The following is a 17,747-nucleotide window of genomic DNA, read 5'->3' as shown; positions in this document are numbered from 1 at the left end:
TTAAATAACACATATTAGGATCCAGATTGATATTACAAACCCCGTTTCCATATGAGTCGGGAAATTGTGTTAGATGTAAATATAAACGGAATACAATGATTTGCAAATCCTTTTCAACCCATATTCAATTGAATGCACTACAAAGACAAGATATATGATGTTCAAACTCATAAACTTTATTTATTTTTTTGCAAATAATAATTAACTTAGAATTTCATGGCTGCAACACGTGCCAAAGTAGTTGGGAAAGGGCATGTTCACCACTGTGTTAAATGGCCTTTCCTTTTAACAACACTCAGTAAACTTTTGGGAACTGAGGAGACACATTTTTTAAGCTTCTCAGGTGGAATTCTTTCCCATTCTTGCTTGATGTACAGCTTAAGTTGTTCAACAGTCCGGGGGTCTCCGCTGTGGTATTTTAGGCTTCATAATGCGCCACACATTTTCAATGGGAGACAGGTCTGGACTACAGGCAGACCAGTCTAGTACCCGCACTCTTTTACTATGAAGCCACGTTGATGTAACACGTGGCTTGGCATTGTCTTGCTGAAATAAGCAGGAGCGTCCATGGTAACGTTGCTTGGATGGCAACATATGTTGCTCCAAAACCTGTATGTACCTTTCAGCATTAATGGCGCCTTCACAGATGTGTAAGTTACCCATGTCTTGGGCACTAATACACCCCCATACCACCACAGATGCTGGCTTTTCAACTTTGCGCCTATAACAATCCAGATGGTTCTTTTCCTCTTTGGTCCGGAGGACACAACGTCCACAGTTTCCAAAAACAATTTGAAATGTGGACTCGTCAGACCACAGAACACTTTTCCACTTTGTATCAGTTCATCTTAGATGAGCTCAGGCCCAGCGAAGCCGACGGCGTTTCTGGGTGTTGTTGATAAATGGTTTTCGCCTTGCATAGGAGAGATTTAACTTGCACTTACAGATGTAGCGACCAACTGTAGTTACTGACAGTGGGTTTCTGAAGTGTTCCTGAGCCCATGTAGTGATATCCTTTACACACTGATGTCGCTTGTTGATGCAGTTCAGCCTGAGGGATCGAAGGTCACGGGCTTAGCTGCTTACGTGCAGTGATTTCTCCAGATTCTCTGAACCCTTTGATGATATTACAGACCGTAGATGGTGAAATCCCTAAATTCCTTGCAATAGCTGGTTGAGAAAGGTTTTTCTTAAACTGTTCAACAATTTGCTCACGCATTTGTTGACAAAGTGGTGACCCTCGCCCCATCCTTGTTTGTGAATGACTGAGCATTTCATGGAATCTACTTTTATACCCAATCGTGGCACCCACCTGTTCCCAATTTGCCTGTTCACCTGTGGGATGTTCCAAATAAGTGTTTGATGAGCATTCCTCAACTTTATCAGTATTTATTGCCACCTTTCCCAACTTCTTTGTCATGTGTTGCTGGCATCAAATTCTAAAGTTGATGATTATTTGCAAAAAAATTTTTTTTTATCAGTTTGAACATCAAATATGTTGTCTTTGTAGCATATTCAACTGAATATGGGTTGAAAATGATTTGCAAATCATTGTATTCCGTTTATATTTACATCTAACACAATTTCCCAACTCATATGGAAACGGGGTTTGTATAATTGAACCTTTCTTTTCTGATTCTACTAGGATTCGAGACAAATGTGCTTATTTCCTAATTGAAGCACGGTTCCCTTTTAAAGGTGAAATGCATATTTGAAAGAAAGAAAAGAATGCTGACATGGATAGGCTCATTCATGCCTAAAATGTTTATATTCAACCAAATAAAGGTTTTATCAGGTCATTTTCATACATCATCTTCCTGCATGGTCAAGACATTTGACTGGCTGCTGTAATAAACCTTGTTTGCTCTCCAACTTAGCACATAGCCAGCTGGATTCACCCCAGGACCTGCATTAGCCAGATCACATGCACGAGCACTTAACACAATTTTAATACTGACTTCTTTAGGGTCTGAGAGCATAAATACGTGCATCTGAATCTGCAAATTATGAGCGGTGAAAGCAGTGAGTCTGACAATATGACAAAATGTGCTTCTAGTTGAAAAACATAGCATAGCTACAAATCACATGCGCGCTGTGCAATTGTGCTGTAATATCAAGGGATTTTTTTTTTTTGCTACATTCTGCATATTTGTAAACCATGTGCGATGAATACATTAACATCGACTTAATAGTCATTTTTTCACTCTCACTATTTTCTGTCACGCATCTCCCCCCAGGACACAATAAACAACAACTCTTCGGGGAAGAAAGACAGCTGGAAGGGCTCCAGGTCTTCATCCTCACACATTACAGGTATATGGACACAATGTGTGTAAAAGTAAAAACAATATTGAGCATTAAACAACAGGATCCGATTACTTGAATGGTGCTAAATAATCAGTATGTTCATGTCATTGTGATGAACATTTGATTGGAATGATATTTTGCATTTTCAAATACTCTAGTTCCTTATCTAGTAAGAGTATGTAAAATGTGTAATTTAGAATTATGCCTCATAATTTTGCAGGAAAGTATACATAGTACTGTCATAGTCCTATACTATCACGTGCCTCCCAGGATATACAGTAAAATATACTCAATATGTAATCCAGTAAATTGTGTTCTTATTAATGTTACATTAATGGTATTTTTTATTCTATTGTGTTTTTAATAATTTTAGTACACTTGTTTTTTTCTGTCATATTTCACCCAGTGTCTTAAATGGGTTATACTTATGTATAATAATAATAATAATAATAACTGGGATTTATATAGCGCTTTTCTAAGTACCCAAAGTCGCTTTACATGTAGAACCCATCAAACATTCACACCTGGTGGTGGTAAGCTACTTTCATAGCCACAGCTGCCCTGGGGTAGACTGACGGAAGCGTGGCTGCAATTTGCGCCAACGGCCCCTCCGACCACCACCTATCATTCATCATTCAATTCACCGGTGTGAGTGGCACCGGGGGCAAAGGGTGAAGTGTCCCGCCCAAGGACACAACGGCAGCGATTTTTGGATGGTAAGAGGCGGGGAGCGAACCTGCAACCCTCAGGTTTCTGGCACGGTTGCTCTACCCACTACGCCATGCCGCCCCTATGTATAAAATCAATTCATTTTTGAGTAATCAATAGACAATAAACTGTGCTTGGAACCCCGCTCTCTATTGGTGTTAAAGTTAAAAAGTTAAAGTACCAATGATTGTCACACACACACGAGGTGTGGCGAAATTATTCTCTGCATTTGACCCATCACCCTTGATCACCCCCTGGGAGGTGAGGGGAGCAGTGGGCAGCAGCGGTGGCCACGCCCGGGAATCATTTTTGGTGATTTAACCCCCAATTCCAACCCTTGATGCTGAGTGCCAAGCAGGGAGGTAATGGGTCCCATAGTCTTTGGTATGACTCGGCCGGGGGTTTGAACCCACAACCTACCGAGCTCAGGGCGGACACTCTAACCACTAGGCTACTGAGTAGGTGTAACGTCATCTATAGAACTGGAGCCCATTTCCCTGCATGGACAGTGGATAAAAGCATGTAAAACTATTGTTTTTGATCATTTGATTGATTGATTGATTGATTGATTGATTGATCAATATCATGTTTTTGTCACCCTGGTCTACGATCACTTCAAAACTGATAAGATTTACATTATGATGAAAAAATAAATATAAAATTGCCATTTCCTGACTTCCCCACTCTTCCAGCTGTGTTTCCTCGTGCTGTTTCAGTATATCCTCAAGCATGTTAAGGAAAACATCAGTAAAAGAGGATGCAACATTCTGTAGAATACTAGCAGCTTACCTTCTGTTTCTCTCGTTTTTGAGCGCCGAGTCTGCTCTTCTTCTTTCGTTTTTCAGCTGGTTCTGACTAAGTCTTTCTCCTAATTTTCAAGATCCCATCTGGCTTGAGACTTTTTTTGGCTTGAGTTGAGATATTATTCCCTGTGAACTCTAACCAAAAAGTAAGAATCATTCAAATGATCGCTACAAATTACACTCCTCTGGCTTGGTCCGTCCCATTTTGCGTGGGTCAATTTGACTGAAGAGGTCCACAGTTATTTCATATTCCCATCATTTGGAAATGCATGCAGGCTGATCACTTCTTTAGTTTTTTTTGCTACAACCTGCAACAATGCATCAGGCAGACATATTTGATAATTCCTTCAAATTTTGCGCTGAAATAGCTGAAGTGTCCTTGATGCTACCAAAACACATAGGGCCCGATCTACTAAAGGTTTGCGTGTATTAATCGCGTGCAAACTTGATAGCACATGCAAAGCGGATCTGCTAAAATTATGTGCGGAGGATTGCGTCTTTTTAGTGAGCAGAATAGGGAGTATCTGTCTTCATGAATATGCAGAATATATGATGATCATCAGTACGCCTACAATACTGGTAGGAGAGAATACAAATGTAATTATTTAGCACACGCAGTGGGATTTATTACGACTAAAACTCAACTGCGGGCGCTCTTTGCCTCCTATTTAGTGCGCAAACTGGCACAGGAGGCGATTGAGCTGCAGCTCCATTTTACGTACGCTTGTCAACATATATGGGCTGTAGGGCTGCAATTAACGATTAATTTGATAATCGATTAATCTGTCGATTATTACTTCGATTAATCGATTAATAATCGGATAAAAGAGACAAACTACATTTCTATCCTTTCCATACTGGCGCCACATATGTTCTTTCAACTTGCCAAATAAAACAAGGAAAATGTTACAAAAATGCACACTTTTGACACCCCTGCTATAGATAATAAAAAATTATATCTGATAAATGTATCGATAAAAAGCAGAACCTGACGACGCATGCGTGTTTGTCACAACTCTCTCGCTCTCTTTGTCTCTGCCCCTCCCTCACCAATGCTGCTGCGCACCTTCACAATTTGTTTTGTTTTTAACCTTCTTAACCCTGAACGTACATTGAAAATACACGCAACCCTAACTCAAAATGCCGGACATTTGAGGCATTTAAGAAACACCGCCCGACAGCCCCGCAAAGGAGGACATGTCCGGTGAAAAGAGGACGTATGGTCAGGACCTAGCCTTTCACGTCCGGTGAACCCGATCGCTGCTAGTCCTCTTTTGCTAGCATGCTAGCAGCTAACGCGCTAGGATAGACTGACCATACGTCCTCTTTTCACCGAACATGTCCTCTTTTGCGGAGCTGTCAGGGCGGAGTTTCTTAAATGCCTCAAATGTCCGGCATTTTGAGTATTGTTTACACAACGTGCAGTACGCTACTTAATATGTCCGTGCGGAAACTCGTTCGGTACACTTCCGCACCGAAACGAAACCCCTGTACCGAAACGGTTCGATACAAATACACGTACCGTTACACCCCTATTATTTTGATTATTGTTTCTCAGCTGTTTGTAAATGTTGCAGTTTATAAATAAAGGTTAAAAAAAAAAAAGGGAGCCTCTTCGCATGCGCATAGCATAGATCCAACGAATCGATGACTAAATTATTCGCCAACTATTTTCATAATCGATTTAATCGATTAGTTGTTGCAGCCCTAATGGGCTGTCAAAAATTTAAAAAAATGTTAGACACATTTTATAATATAATTTTATAATTGTATAGCAGCTGATTAAAACTAATTTAATTGATGCGTTTTGGTGTCTGCTGGCGTTTTAATAACGTTTGTTTTTTCATATAGAAGATATATTATAACATATCGCCTATGTGAGAAAAACCTCTTGCAATATGCACTTTTCTGCATCTGGACACTGGAGCGCACACTCGCAGTGAGTGCTAGCCTCTCCTATTAACGCACTTTTAGCGCACAAAAAGAAAGAAAGAAGTGGGATCCATTGCAGGACTGTTTCTAGAACACCCAGAAAAAAGTGGTCCATGCTGCTTGTTTGAAAAAATGCAAAACGCCACACGATAACAGGACTAGTAAATGATGGAGTGTCTCCGTGGTGAAAGCTGCATAGTACAGGCAAAAACGTCATTTAAATAAGGCTGTCTGCACCGCTTTTTAATTGTACACGCAGTCTCAGTACACTGGATCACACGCAAAATGGCCATTACTTATACATGCAATTTTATTGTTCGCACACACTGTTTAGTGCTTGGTATTTGAATTTTAGTAGCTCAGGCCCATACTACACAATAATAAATTGCCTCCAGTTTAGTGACATCAGCAGGCAAAGTGAGCATTCTAAAATGTGCTGAAACATGTTTGAAAACAAGCCTAAAACCTGTAGACATCATTTTTAGGTCGGGAACTATGAAATAAGTGCCAATGTTGTCAGCATTACAGGGGCCTTTTGACAGGGACATAAAGCGTAGCACGTACAGCACAATGATATAGCATACAGTACATGTTTGTAATGATAAGTGCTGGAAAAAGTGTTACCATTGATTGATTGATTGAGACTTTTATTAGTAGGTTGCACAGTGAAGTACATATTCCGTACAATTGACCACTAAATGGTAACACCCGAATAAGTTTTTCAACTTGTTTAAGTCGGGGTCCACTTAAATTGATTCATGATACAGATATATACCGTCAGATATATACTATCATCATAATACAGTCATCACACAAGATAATCACATTTAATTATTTACATTATTTACAATCCGGGGTGTGGAGGGGGGGGGGGGGGGGGGGGTGTTTAGGTTTGGTTGTTATCATCAGTCATCAACAATTGAGAACAGAGAAATGGATATTGGAACAGTGTAGGTCTGACTTGGTAGGATATGGACAGCAAGTAGTGGGCAGAGAGAGAGAGAGAGAGAATATTGCCACCAATAGGTGGCAATACAACATCAGCATGTATTTGTACACTACTGTAAATGTTAAGGCAAGCACAGAAAAAGTAGACAAATATTGTTTTTTTGTTAGCGTGTTAGGGCCAGCACTGAACAATTATGATTATTAATCAAAGTTTAGTTCAGTTTCATTCATCAGTACAGTTTCTCTTAACATACCAAAAACTAAGTAAGGAACTTCAAGACCTGTTCAGTGGCCTTGTGGTTAGAGTGTCCGCCCTGAGATTGGTAGGTTGTGAGTTCAAACCCCGGCCGAGTCATACCAAAGACTATAAAAATGGGCCTCCCTGCTTGGCACTCAGCATCAAGGGTTGGAATTGGGGTTAAATCCCCAAAATGATTCCTGAGCGCAGCCACTGCTGCTGCTCACTGCTCCCCTCAACTCCCAGGGGGTGGAACAAGGTGATCGGTCAAAAGCAGAGGGTAATTTCACCACACCTAGTCTGTGTGACTATCAGTGGTACTTTAACTTTTAACTTTAAGAATGGTTGAAAATCTAAGTATTTGCCACCTCTTCTCAGAGGTTTAGTGTCTCTAGTTCAAAACCAGTTTTCTTTGTACATTATCTAATACTTTGCTCTTTTTTTGTTTAAGGGGCTCGAACACAAAGCGATAGTCAACCAAAAGCAGAGGACAAAGTCAGACCTTGCACCCGCCGCCCTGCCCCGAAACCGCCAACCGGCAGCACATCCAATGGAAGAGCCAGCACTCAAGCTGCAGCTGGCGGCACACATGTCCGTCCACGGGAAAGAGAGCCGCCAGGGGCCATGCACACTAAGTCATTCATAGCGCCAAGCAGCCAACGGAGAGGGGGAGCAGTGGGAGGAGGCAGAGGAAGAGGAGAAGGGAGAAGCTTTGGGGACATCAGAGGAAAGGATGGAGCGACATCAGCGAAGGAAGAAAGAAGGGGAGGAAGACTGTGTGATGAGTCCAAAGGCAAGGAGAAAGAGAAAACCATCAACTACAGACCTAAAGAAACAAATCGACCAAAAAGCTCGGCGGCAGATGGAAAAGGGAAACTATGTGCTAAAGGGGAAAACAAAGGAGGGAAGGGGAAACTCAACCACTCACTGTCCAACCAGGTTTACTTAACAGCCATGGTGGTCCCACGCACACCTGTAGCACCAAGAAAAGGGGACAAGACCAAGGTTCAAGGTAATGAACTACTTTTAAGTGTAGGCTCAATGGTAGAAAACTGAGCTTTAAAGTAGGGATCTGCTTGGCTGAAGTGTCCTTGAACCATGGGCTGGTGACACAAGGCCGACTGTACAGTTAACTTAAAAAAAAAAAAAGGAACTATTGTTTTTGCTAGATTGTTGTGTAAACAGACCCTGACACTTGATCTTTTTAGATATTTTCATTAAAAGCATTTTAATAACACTCGTAATGAATTATACTTACACAGTATTATGTTCAGGACACCAGAGGTTGATAGAGAAAAAACAGGACAAGACTGGAAGAGACAAAGCATTGTTGGACAGGCATGTTTTATAATAACAACTCTTAGGAATGCCTTAATTGAATGTAGTTGCTGATATGATCAATGATGCTGTTAATTGCTGTTAAACACACAGAACCATTATAGCATTTTTACACGCTGGGTTAGTGCTACAAGTTTAGAGTGTATCTACGTCAATTTGACAGTAGCACACAAATCATGACCAAAGTAAACTAAAATAACAGGTTCTCTTACTATCAACAAGTAAGACAGGTTAGTATTTAAATAAAGTCCCAAATACGAATCGATTTAGATAAGGCTGACAACTACACAGTTGGGAAAACTGCATATTTATTTGTGGCACAAACATCCATATAAGAACAAAGTAAGGTGCAAAATATGAAAGTGTGGACTGATACAATCAGTGAAATTATAAACCAGGTTTATCTGGGTAGTTTTTGTCAGTACCATCTGTTGTTTCTTATTATTATTTTGCAGCATAAAAGCTGCAAGTGACTCTCAGTGATTCTTTCCAAGGTGTGAATTGCGATTAGAAGTATTTAAGGACGACGCCCAGGGCTGGCCATAGCCTTATTGTGGCCTTAAACAAGATTTTGTTTGTTGCCCCATTTTGGTCTTTATATTACTGGTGTAACACGCTAGGGGCTGTAAGCCTAGTGAGTATTGCAATACAGTCGTCCCTTGCCACATCACGCTTTGAAGTTTGCAACTTGTAAAGGTGACCATGTCAAATCAAATCAAATCAACTTTATTTATAAAGTGGATGTTATTTCATGTCTAGAGGGATTTTTTAATGTTAAAAATCATATTTAGATAGTGGTAAACTTTTTTTTCTGCTCCAGCTATGAAAATATTATATTTATAATTAAAATTTCCTACTTCACGGAATTGTATTTACTATGGCCAGGCCCACAACCGATTAACAGCAATAAACAAGGGTTTACAGGATTACTCTTGGCAACCAGAAGTAGATTTGGCTATGGGAACCTCAGTGTGCATAAAAGACACACCCAACAAAGGGAAGTTCAAATATGTGTGTAATTAGATATTAAGAAATTACAAGTTATGTGATGGATTTGTATTTACAATAAATAATCATGTATGAACAATAAACAAAAATACCTCATTGACAACAACAATTCAATTCAATACACTATTGTCAATAATCAGTTACAATATAAACATAAATAGCAACACTTAATTGGCCCTAGTGTGGGAATGTTAGTGTAAATGTTGTCTGTCTATTGGTGTTGGCCCTGGGATGAAGTGGGGACTTGTCCAGGGTGTACCCCGCCTCCCGCCCGAATGCAGCTGGGATAGGCTCCAGTCACCCCCGCGACCCCGAGAGGGATGTGCGATAAAAAATGGGTGGATGGATAATAGACCCACTGGGCTCGCAAGCTTGTTCTGTGAAGCACTGAGCAGTTTGATTGGGTCATATGATATGACCTCATTGTTATGTTATGTCAATTTGCCAATAATGCCACTTTGTTATCACACATTTTTATCTCTGAGCATCTCTATTGTAAGCTTCTGTTTCCATTACAAAAGTGTGACATGCATTAACTAATACTTCTATTTGTTTGTGTTTGTAGGCCAAAACCATGACAGGAAAAGTCGTTCCCAATCCAGTAGTGATGGGGGGTCCAACAGAATGTCCCTCAGCTCAGACACAGAGGGACCCCCACCAGAACCCCTGCATCCCCCTCTATCTCATCGAGCTAACCCTGACATCAGAGAAGAAGAGGGTGAAGGAGCTCTATTTTCCACTGGGAAAGACCATGAGAGTCCAGAATCTTTACCTGAAGGTGACACGAAGTCAGAGACAGACTGTATCCAATCAGAGGGGGACCCAAGAGGAGGAAAGGGTGATAATAAGAGTGAAACTGAGAGCACCAAATCTGTTTGTCTGGGCGATCCTGCAGCTCCTCAGACTAAACCAAAGAGCGAAGCGTCTGCGGCGTTAAATTGTGACTCTATTAAACCCACGCTGGTGGTTGACGAGCACGCTCATTTGGAGCTGGTCAGCCTCAAGGACTGCTTGCACAGTAAGAGCGGACACAATGAAGATAGCGATGCAGAGACCGTCTATCAGTCAGCCAATGAGGAGGAAGACCCGGAGTATGAGGAGGAGAGGAAGAAAAAAGAGGACGCCAAAAAGCAAGGTTAGACTATTTTTCCTGCAAAAAAAACAAAAGTTCACGTAGAAAAAGATAATTTCCAGTTATAAAGCAGATCACAAAATCCTGAGGGTGGGATACTTTGAAAAAGGGTACCAAATTTGGTACTTTCATCAGCACCGACTGAATTCCAATGGTACTATTGGGTATCAAATGGTGCCATATTTGTGGCATGTAATGTCACGTCCGGTTGCAGACTCAGCTGGCACTCAAACAGACTACAATTTTCCATGCAAACAAATCAAATAAGCCTGACAGAAAACACTCTAACTTAAAAGGCTCCGCTGTTCAAGACTTAGACTTAAACTTAGACTTAGACAAACTTTAATGATCCACAAGGGAAATTGTTCAACACAGTAGCTCAGTTACAATGATGGAAAGTGTAATTCAAAATGCGCTTGCTCAATGCTAATTTACATTAGATTTGCCATAGACATGCTGCTGATTAAAAATAGCGATTTTACATGCCGATTTCAACACCTCCAAATTTGGTAATAAAAACAATCAATCAATGAATTAATCATCCATCCATCCATCCATTTTTTACCGCTTAATCCCTTCGGGGTCGCGGGGAGTGCTGGAGCCTATTAATCAATCAACGTTTATTTATACAGCCCTTAATCACAAGTGTCTCAAAGGGCTTCACAAACTTACCATGACATTCCCTGATCGAAACCCACATGCAGGCAAAAAAACCCTCAAAAGACCCTAGCTGGGGAAAAAGAAGAAACCTTGAGAAGTGGTCGCAGATGTCGGGACCCACCTTTCAGGTACCTCTGCAGAAATTATCCACAGCCACCTGGTATCCTCTTCCAACAGAGCAGAAAATTGGCAGATCAACTGGTCTAAAAATGTATCTATCTAAAAGCTAGTGTATATAAATTAACTTTAAGGCGGGACTTAGTAATGTTAAATAGTAAATGTTAAATAAAACATTAGACTTTATCATTAACAAACTAACATTTATTAACACATGAACACACAGAAGTACTGAAAATATGTACTTTGAGTACCGGTATCAATTCCCATGTAGCTACTGTAAATTAGTGCTGTATTGATTCAAAAGTGAAAGGTACCCATCCTTAGTGTAGTCCTCTCCTGTCAACACTGAACAGAAAAGTAATTCCTTAATTTTTGTTGAGTCAAGACTAAAAGTGAAAGTCCCGTTTTGTTTTGTTTTTGCTTCAAGGGTGCAGGAAAGAGGAAGAAATGAGAAGAAAGGAGGAGAAGATGAAAGAAGACTTGAGGAGGAGAAGGGAGGAGGAGGTGAAAAGAAGGAGGGAAGTGGTGACGAGGGTCTGCAAGCATCCCAAGGCAATAACAGCCAAAACAGCAGAGGAAGAGGAATCTAATGGAGGAAAAGCAAGCGCACCCAGAAGCAAGAAGTTTTTAAACCTGTTTTCTACTGACAAGGACTACAGTTCCACTGGTTTGTCACTCTTGTTTTTAAGTAATCCTTACAAAGTATAGTAACATAGTATGCAACACCTGGCACAAATTGTGGAATCACCAGACTCGGATAGGTTCATTGAATTGTTGGATTTTGATGGAAAAAAGCAGATAACGTAAATGACACAAACGAACTATAGTCAGTATAAATGCCAACGTTCTGGCTTTAAGAAACACAAAAATAAATCAAGAATATAAATTGTGGTAGTCAATAACAGATACATTTTTGGATCAAGCAGAGTGAAAAAGTTATGGAATCACTCAATTCTGTGGAAAAGATGGAGTGACCCTGTAAATGTTCATTTCCAAAGCTAACACCTGCACCAGATTAAATCTGTTTATTAGTCTGCAGTTAAAAAGCAGTGTTCACACCCCAGAGAGCTGTTGCACCAGGTGGACTGACATGAATCACGGCTCTAACACAGGAGATGTGAATTGAAACAAATGAGAGAATTATCAAACTTCTTCAAGAAGGTAAATAATCACACACAATGTTGCAAAATATGTTGATTGTTCACAGTCAGCTGTGTCTAAAATCTGTACCAAGTACAAACAACATGGGAAGGTTGTAAAAGGCAAACATACAGTCAAGACAGAAAACTTAAAGCCATATATATTGAAAAAAGAAAATGTAAAGCAAAACAAATGAGGAACAATGGGCAGAAACTGGTGACATTTACAGGGTGAGTCCATAATTTTTTACTCTGAATTAAGTTGTTTCATTATTTTTTTCACTCTGCTTGATGTAAAAATGAAACTGTTACCGACTATCACTATATATTTTCTTGATTTATTGTAGTGTTTCTTAAAGCCAGAAAGTAGGTATTTGAAATGACTATAGTTTTGTGTCATATCTGCTCTGTGCTTTTTTTTGTCAAATGTAAACAACTGAATGAACATCCTCCAAGTCTGGTGATTCCATTTTTCCAGGAGTTGTAGTAACAGCATGTTGTTCTTTCATTTATGTGATTCTAATAAAAAAATGGTTTTCAAAATTTGTAAAGGAAATACAATGGTACAAATGCTTGAGTCTTAACAGTCACACAAAAACTGTATGTGGTTTCTTTTAGAATGATAGATCTAGGAATACAGAAAGTGACTGATCCATATTTTTCAGGTGCAGGCTCATTTAGCATGTTTTCCTGTGTGTTGGATGGAGTGGAGAGGCAGCAGAGCCACAAGGCTGCATACAGGTTAACACATTTAAACAGGTTTACAATGGAACTGTTGACTGGTGTCAACCAAGACTGAAATGTAGTTCTTTACCTGTGTTTAGGTTTGTCCCCCGCCATGCTGATGAGCTGTACCTGGAGACAGATGACCCGGTCTTAATTCTCAAGCAGTCTGAGGATCTGTGGTGTCAGGGTTACAACATGAGGACAGGGGCTACTGGAATCTTCCCTGCTTTCTACGCCGTCAGGGTGGCCAAAAATACTACCAAAGGTAAGTAAACAAATTCAGATTGAAAGGATGATAAGTTTTTTTTAAAGAAATATCAAGAGCACATTGACCAGCATGGTCAGTAGATCAGTCACATTTTGGGATTAATTCGAAGTAAAGTTAAAGTACCAATGATTGTCACACACACACTAGGTGTGGTGAAATTTGTCCTCTGCATTTGACCCATCCCCTTGTTTACCCCCTGGGAGGTGAGGGAAGCAGTAGGCAGCAGCGGTGCCGCGCACGGGAATCATTTTTGGTGATTTAACCCCCAATTCCAACCCTTAATGCTGAGTGCCAAGCAGGGAGGTAATGGGTCCCATTTTTATAGTCTTTGGTATGACTCAGCCGGGGTTTGAACTCACAACTGACCGATCTCAGGGCGGACACTCTAACCACTAGGCCACTGAGTAGGTGGGTAAATACAGGGCCAGTATTGCAGATACCAATACTTTTTAGTAGGGCTGTTAGTCCTCATGTGATTAATCACAAAAAGATCACATTAATCATATAGATACTCATATTAATCACACAATTTATGTGAATGGTTACCTGAAAGGTGGCACAGTGATCGGATAAATGCATATATCAGTGCAAAAATGAGTGAGGAGACTGTGACTTGTGTGCTGGCTGGCAAATGTCACTTCAAAATACACCTTGACTGGACTTTAGATACAACTGTTAACACGTTTTGAGCAAATAAATGATGTGCATTGAAGTATACATTTTAAAAATGTTCCTGTATGACATTCTGACAATAAGATTGCATTTGTATCTAAATATTGGGGTCTTTTTTCAAGTTAATTTAAATCATGCAAGTGCATAATAACCTGTGATTTACCATGATTAGTCCAAATTCAAAAGTATGAATAATCAGATTTTAAAATAAATAAATTGACAGCATTATGTTTTACTTATATTTTTTCATGATGTTGCCTCTAATTCAATGCTAATAATCAGAATACAACACAGAACAGAAGATGATCTATCTTATATGTCAGTGGTTCTTAACCTTGTTGGAGGTACCGAACCTCACCAGTTTCATATGTGCATCCACCGAACACTTCTTTAGTGAAAAATAAAATGTTGTTTTTTTTAAAATTCAAGACAAAGTTACATGTTTTTTTTTACTGGTGCACAAAATGAACCGTGCATGAACATCACCTTGTTCAAAGAACAAAACCAACACAGTGCATGAACTTACAACAAATTACACACCTGCAAATCAGATGGAAAATTGGAGGGAACATTCTTTGGGGGGTATCCTTAATAATAATAATAATAATAATAATGGATTAGATTTATATAGCACTTTTATAGACACTCAAAGCGCTTCATAGAGAAGTGAGAACCCATCATTCCTTCACACCTGGTGGTGGTAAGCTACTTTCATAGCCACAGCTGTCCTGGGGTAGACTGACGGAAGCGTGGCTGCCAGTTTGCGCCTACGGACCCTCCGACCACCACCCATCATTCTTCATTCATTCACCAGTGTGAGCGGCACTGGGGGCAAGGGTGAAGTGTCCTGCCCAAGGACACAACGGCAGCGATTTGGATGTCAAGAGGCGGGGAGCGAACCTGCAACCCTCAGGTTTCTGGCACGGCCGCTCTGACCACTACGCCATTCCGTCCCCATAACGCCGATAGGGAGAAGTTTTTATTTACACGATGAGTCGGGTGTGTCGTGACCTCCGCGGCGGAGGCTCCGCCGAACCCCTGAGACCGACTCACCGAACCCCTAAGGTTCGATCGAACCCAGGTTAAGAACCACTGTTATATGTTCTCTTGTGTGGCCGAGGACTCATTCTCTGGGTTTGTAACCAACATAACAATATGAACAATACAATAAAAACACAGATATTTGTGAGAATAAACATAAAAGAGAACTGACAAATATTGAACTGATGATATCATGGTAGTACATTTCCAACACTAGCTATGTGCACATGGACACATTTAATCAGGTTAAATGCCTAACCGGAATAAAAATGCTTCATCTGAACAAGCCATTCGGAATATTCTGACCCGAACACACACGTTCAGATCAAAATTTCATTCCGATCGATAGGTGTGGTTTATGCCGAAAGTCATTCAAATTCGGGTTGTCTTTATTGCGCATGTCTTTGATGTCAGATATACTTTGATGGTGGAGCGGGGGCTAAATTTAATAGTCTCGGAATTAATTGATTGTCTTGCTGCTGTCTACTCCTATTCAACGTGTTCAGACGTAGCGTTATATATACTGTTGTGTTTGCTGCTTTTAAACAAGACTAGCAAAACAAAAGTATGTTATGAAGTGAAGTGAAGTGAATTGTGTTTATATAGCGCTTTTCTCTAGTGACTCGAAGTGCTTTACATAGTGAAACCCATTATCTAAGTTACTTTTAAACCTGTGTGGGTGGCACTGGGTGCAGGTGGGTAAAGTATCTTGCCCAAGGCCACAACGGCAGTGACTAGGATGGCAGAAGCGGGGATCAAACCTGTAACCCTTAAGTTGCTGGCACGGCCGCTCTACCAACCGAGCCACGCCGCAGTGTCATGTATCGATGTAACAATAAAAGAAGGGATCCAGTTGTCGTCTTAACGAGCTGTTTTATTCCCAAACTTGGAGCTACTACAAGTGCTAACTGCTAGCCTCAAACACATACACAGAATGTTGAAACATGAAGACGCGCCGCAACCTGTACATGATCGCAACATAAAAAGCACAAAACAGATAGATTTAAAATAGAGAGGTAAACCAAAAGCAGTGAACCAAAGGAAAAATTATAAATAAATACCGTGATAACTTTGGACAAGCAGAAATACACGATCCATGTTTGTTTACAGTGGAAGTCACTGCTTAGTCAGAGCTCGTCCTTAAGATGGCCCCATACCACAAATAATAACACACCTTTCCGTTTATGTTAGGTTCTGCGCATGTCAAAGTAAAGTATTCTGATTTAAGGTGTCATGCATGAAAATGTCTGTCATACATAATTTTTTTCAGGGTCCATGTACACATTAGCATTCTAATCCGAATGATGATCAGATTAAATAAATATTGTCCATGTACATGTGGCCACTGATACTATCCTTGGTATTGATACAACCGATATTTGGATCGATCCGCCGACCCCAAATAGGTGCCATCAGTTGACCAATGCCTCACAGCAAGAAGGGTTATATGTTTTGCGTTTTCCCAGGCTGACTGTAATTGCGGCTTCATAATTCCTAACCATGGAATGTGAACATGACTGTGACTTATACAGTCATAAAAGGAGACAAGAAAACTTGGCATTTTTTTGCTTGGGCTTATAATTTTTCTTTACCTGTCTCTTCACAGGGCAAAGGGATGGTTGGATTGAACAGTTCCTGGTGCGATTCTTGGGTTCCGTTCAAGTTCCCATCCAAAAAGGCAACAATGTGTTGTGTGCTGCTATGAGGAAGGTAAATAAACACAGTACCAAACACTGTAATCCCACTTCAAGTCTATGTGTCAGTATTACGCTCATTAATGTTGAATAACAGTCGTCCTCTGTTATATTGCGCTTCATATATCGCTTCACTACATTGTGGACTTTTTTAAAGCATATTCTACATGTTTTTGGCCTAAATTAAATGTTAAAGTAAGTTTTATTTCAGTATTAAATGTATTGCAGTGCAGTATTCGCCTTATCTTCTAATGTTATGTTGTGGCGATCGATAAAGCTATTCACTAAGTGGGACTTCCGTTTCAGATTTAAGGGTGATAATGCTAATAACAGGTGGCTAAACTTGGCCAGGTTAAACAAAAAAAGCTTGGTGCTTTTTGTTGAACTTTATTTTCAACTCCTGCCTCATCAATAACACATTTCCACAAAACAACAGCGGGACGTAGCTTCAGAGTCGACGCAGCACTTCAATCAGCAATCAGCAGCTCCATGACCAATGTGGAGATTAACTCTTTTGATGTATGTCACCTTTGATATCAATAACATATCAATATGATATCAATAAGGGCATCTCTATCCTCCTTCAAAACCGCACTAAAAGAACACCGCCAGGCAATTTCAATCCTAAACTAACACCCTCCCCCTTCCACATCCCTCCTCCTCGGGTTGTAAATAATCAAATGTAAATAATCAAATGTAGATACTTGTTCTTATGCTTTCTGATCCCTCTCTCTATGTCCACTACTTGCTGTACATATCCTACCAAGTCAGACCTACACTGTTTCAATGTCCATTTCTCTGATGATGCAATTGTTGATGACTGAAGTGCTGATATCAACCAAACCTAACCCCCCCCCTCCACATTGCCGATTGTAAATAATGTAAATAATTCAATGTATATACTCTGATGATTAACTTGTGTGATGACTGTATTATGATGATAGTATATATCTGTACCATGAATCGATTTAAGTGGATAACGACTTAAACAAGTTGAAAAACTTATTGGGGTG

The 17,747-nt window shown here is 40.2% G+C and overlaps 1 protein-coding gene across 2 annotated transcripts in view; it reads left to right on the top strand.

The window, feature by feature from the left end:
* LOC133612399 (C-Jun-amino-terminal kinase-interacting protein 1-like) overlaps positions 1-17,747 on the top strand; it is a 35,669-nt gene that overhangs the window by 8,829 nt on the left and 9,093 nt on the right. For both annotated transcript variants that reach the window (XM_061969781.2, XM_061969782.2), the window contains exons 2-8: positions 2,238-2,313; positions 7,388-7,948; positions 9,848-10,417; positions 11,622-11,861; positions 12,999-13,074; positions 13,158-13,324; positions 16,647-16,750. In XM_061969781.2, coding sequence (XP_061825765.1) covers positions 2,238-2,313; positions 7,388-7,948; positions 9,848-10,417; positions 11,622-11,861; positions 12,999-13,074; positions 13,158-13,324; positions 16,647-16,750 — 1,794 coding nt within the window. The remainder of the gene's footprint in view (positions 1-2,237; positions 2,314-7,387; positions 7,949-9,847; positions 10,418-11,621; positions 11,862-12,998; positions 13,075-13,157; positions 13,325-16,646; positions 16,751-17,747) is intronic.

Source organism: Nerophis lumbriciformis, linkage group LG10 (assembly GCF_033978685.3).
Source record: "Nerophis lumbriciformis linkage group LG10, RoL_Nlum_v2.1, whole genome shotgun sequence".
In the NCBI taxonomy this organism is placed as follows: domain Eukaryota; kingdom Metazoa; phylum Chordata; class Actinopteri; order Syngnathiformes; family Syngnathidae; genus Nerophis; species Nerophis lumbriciformis.
This window is presented reverse-complemented; position numbering and strand designations above follow the sequence as displayed.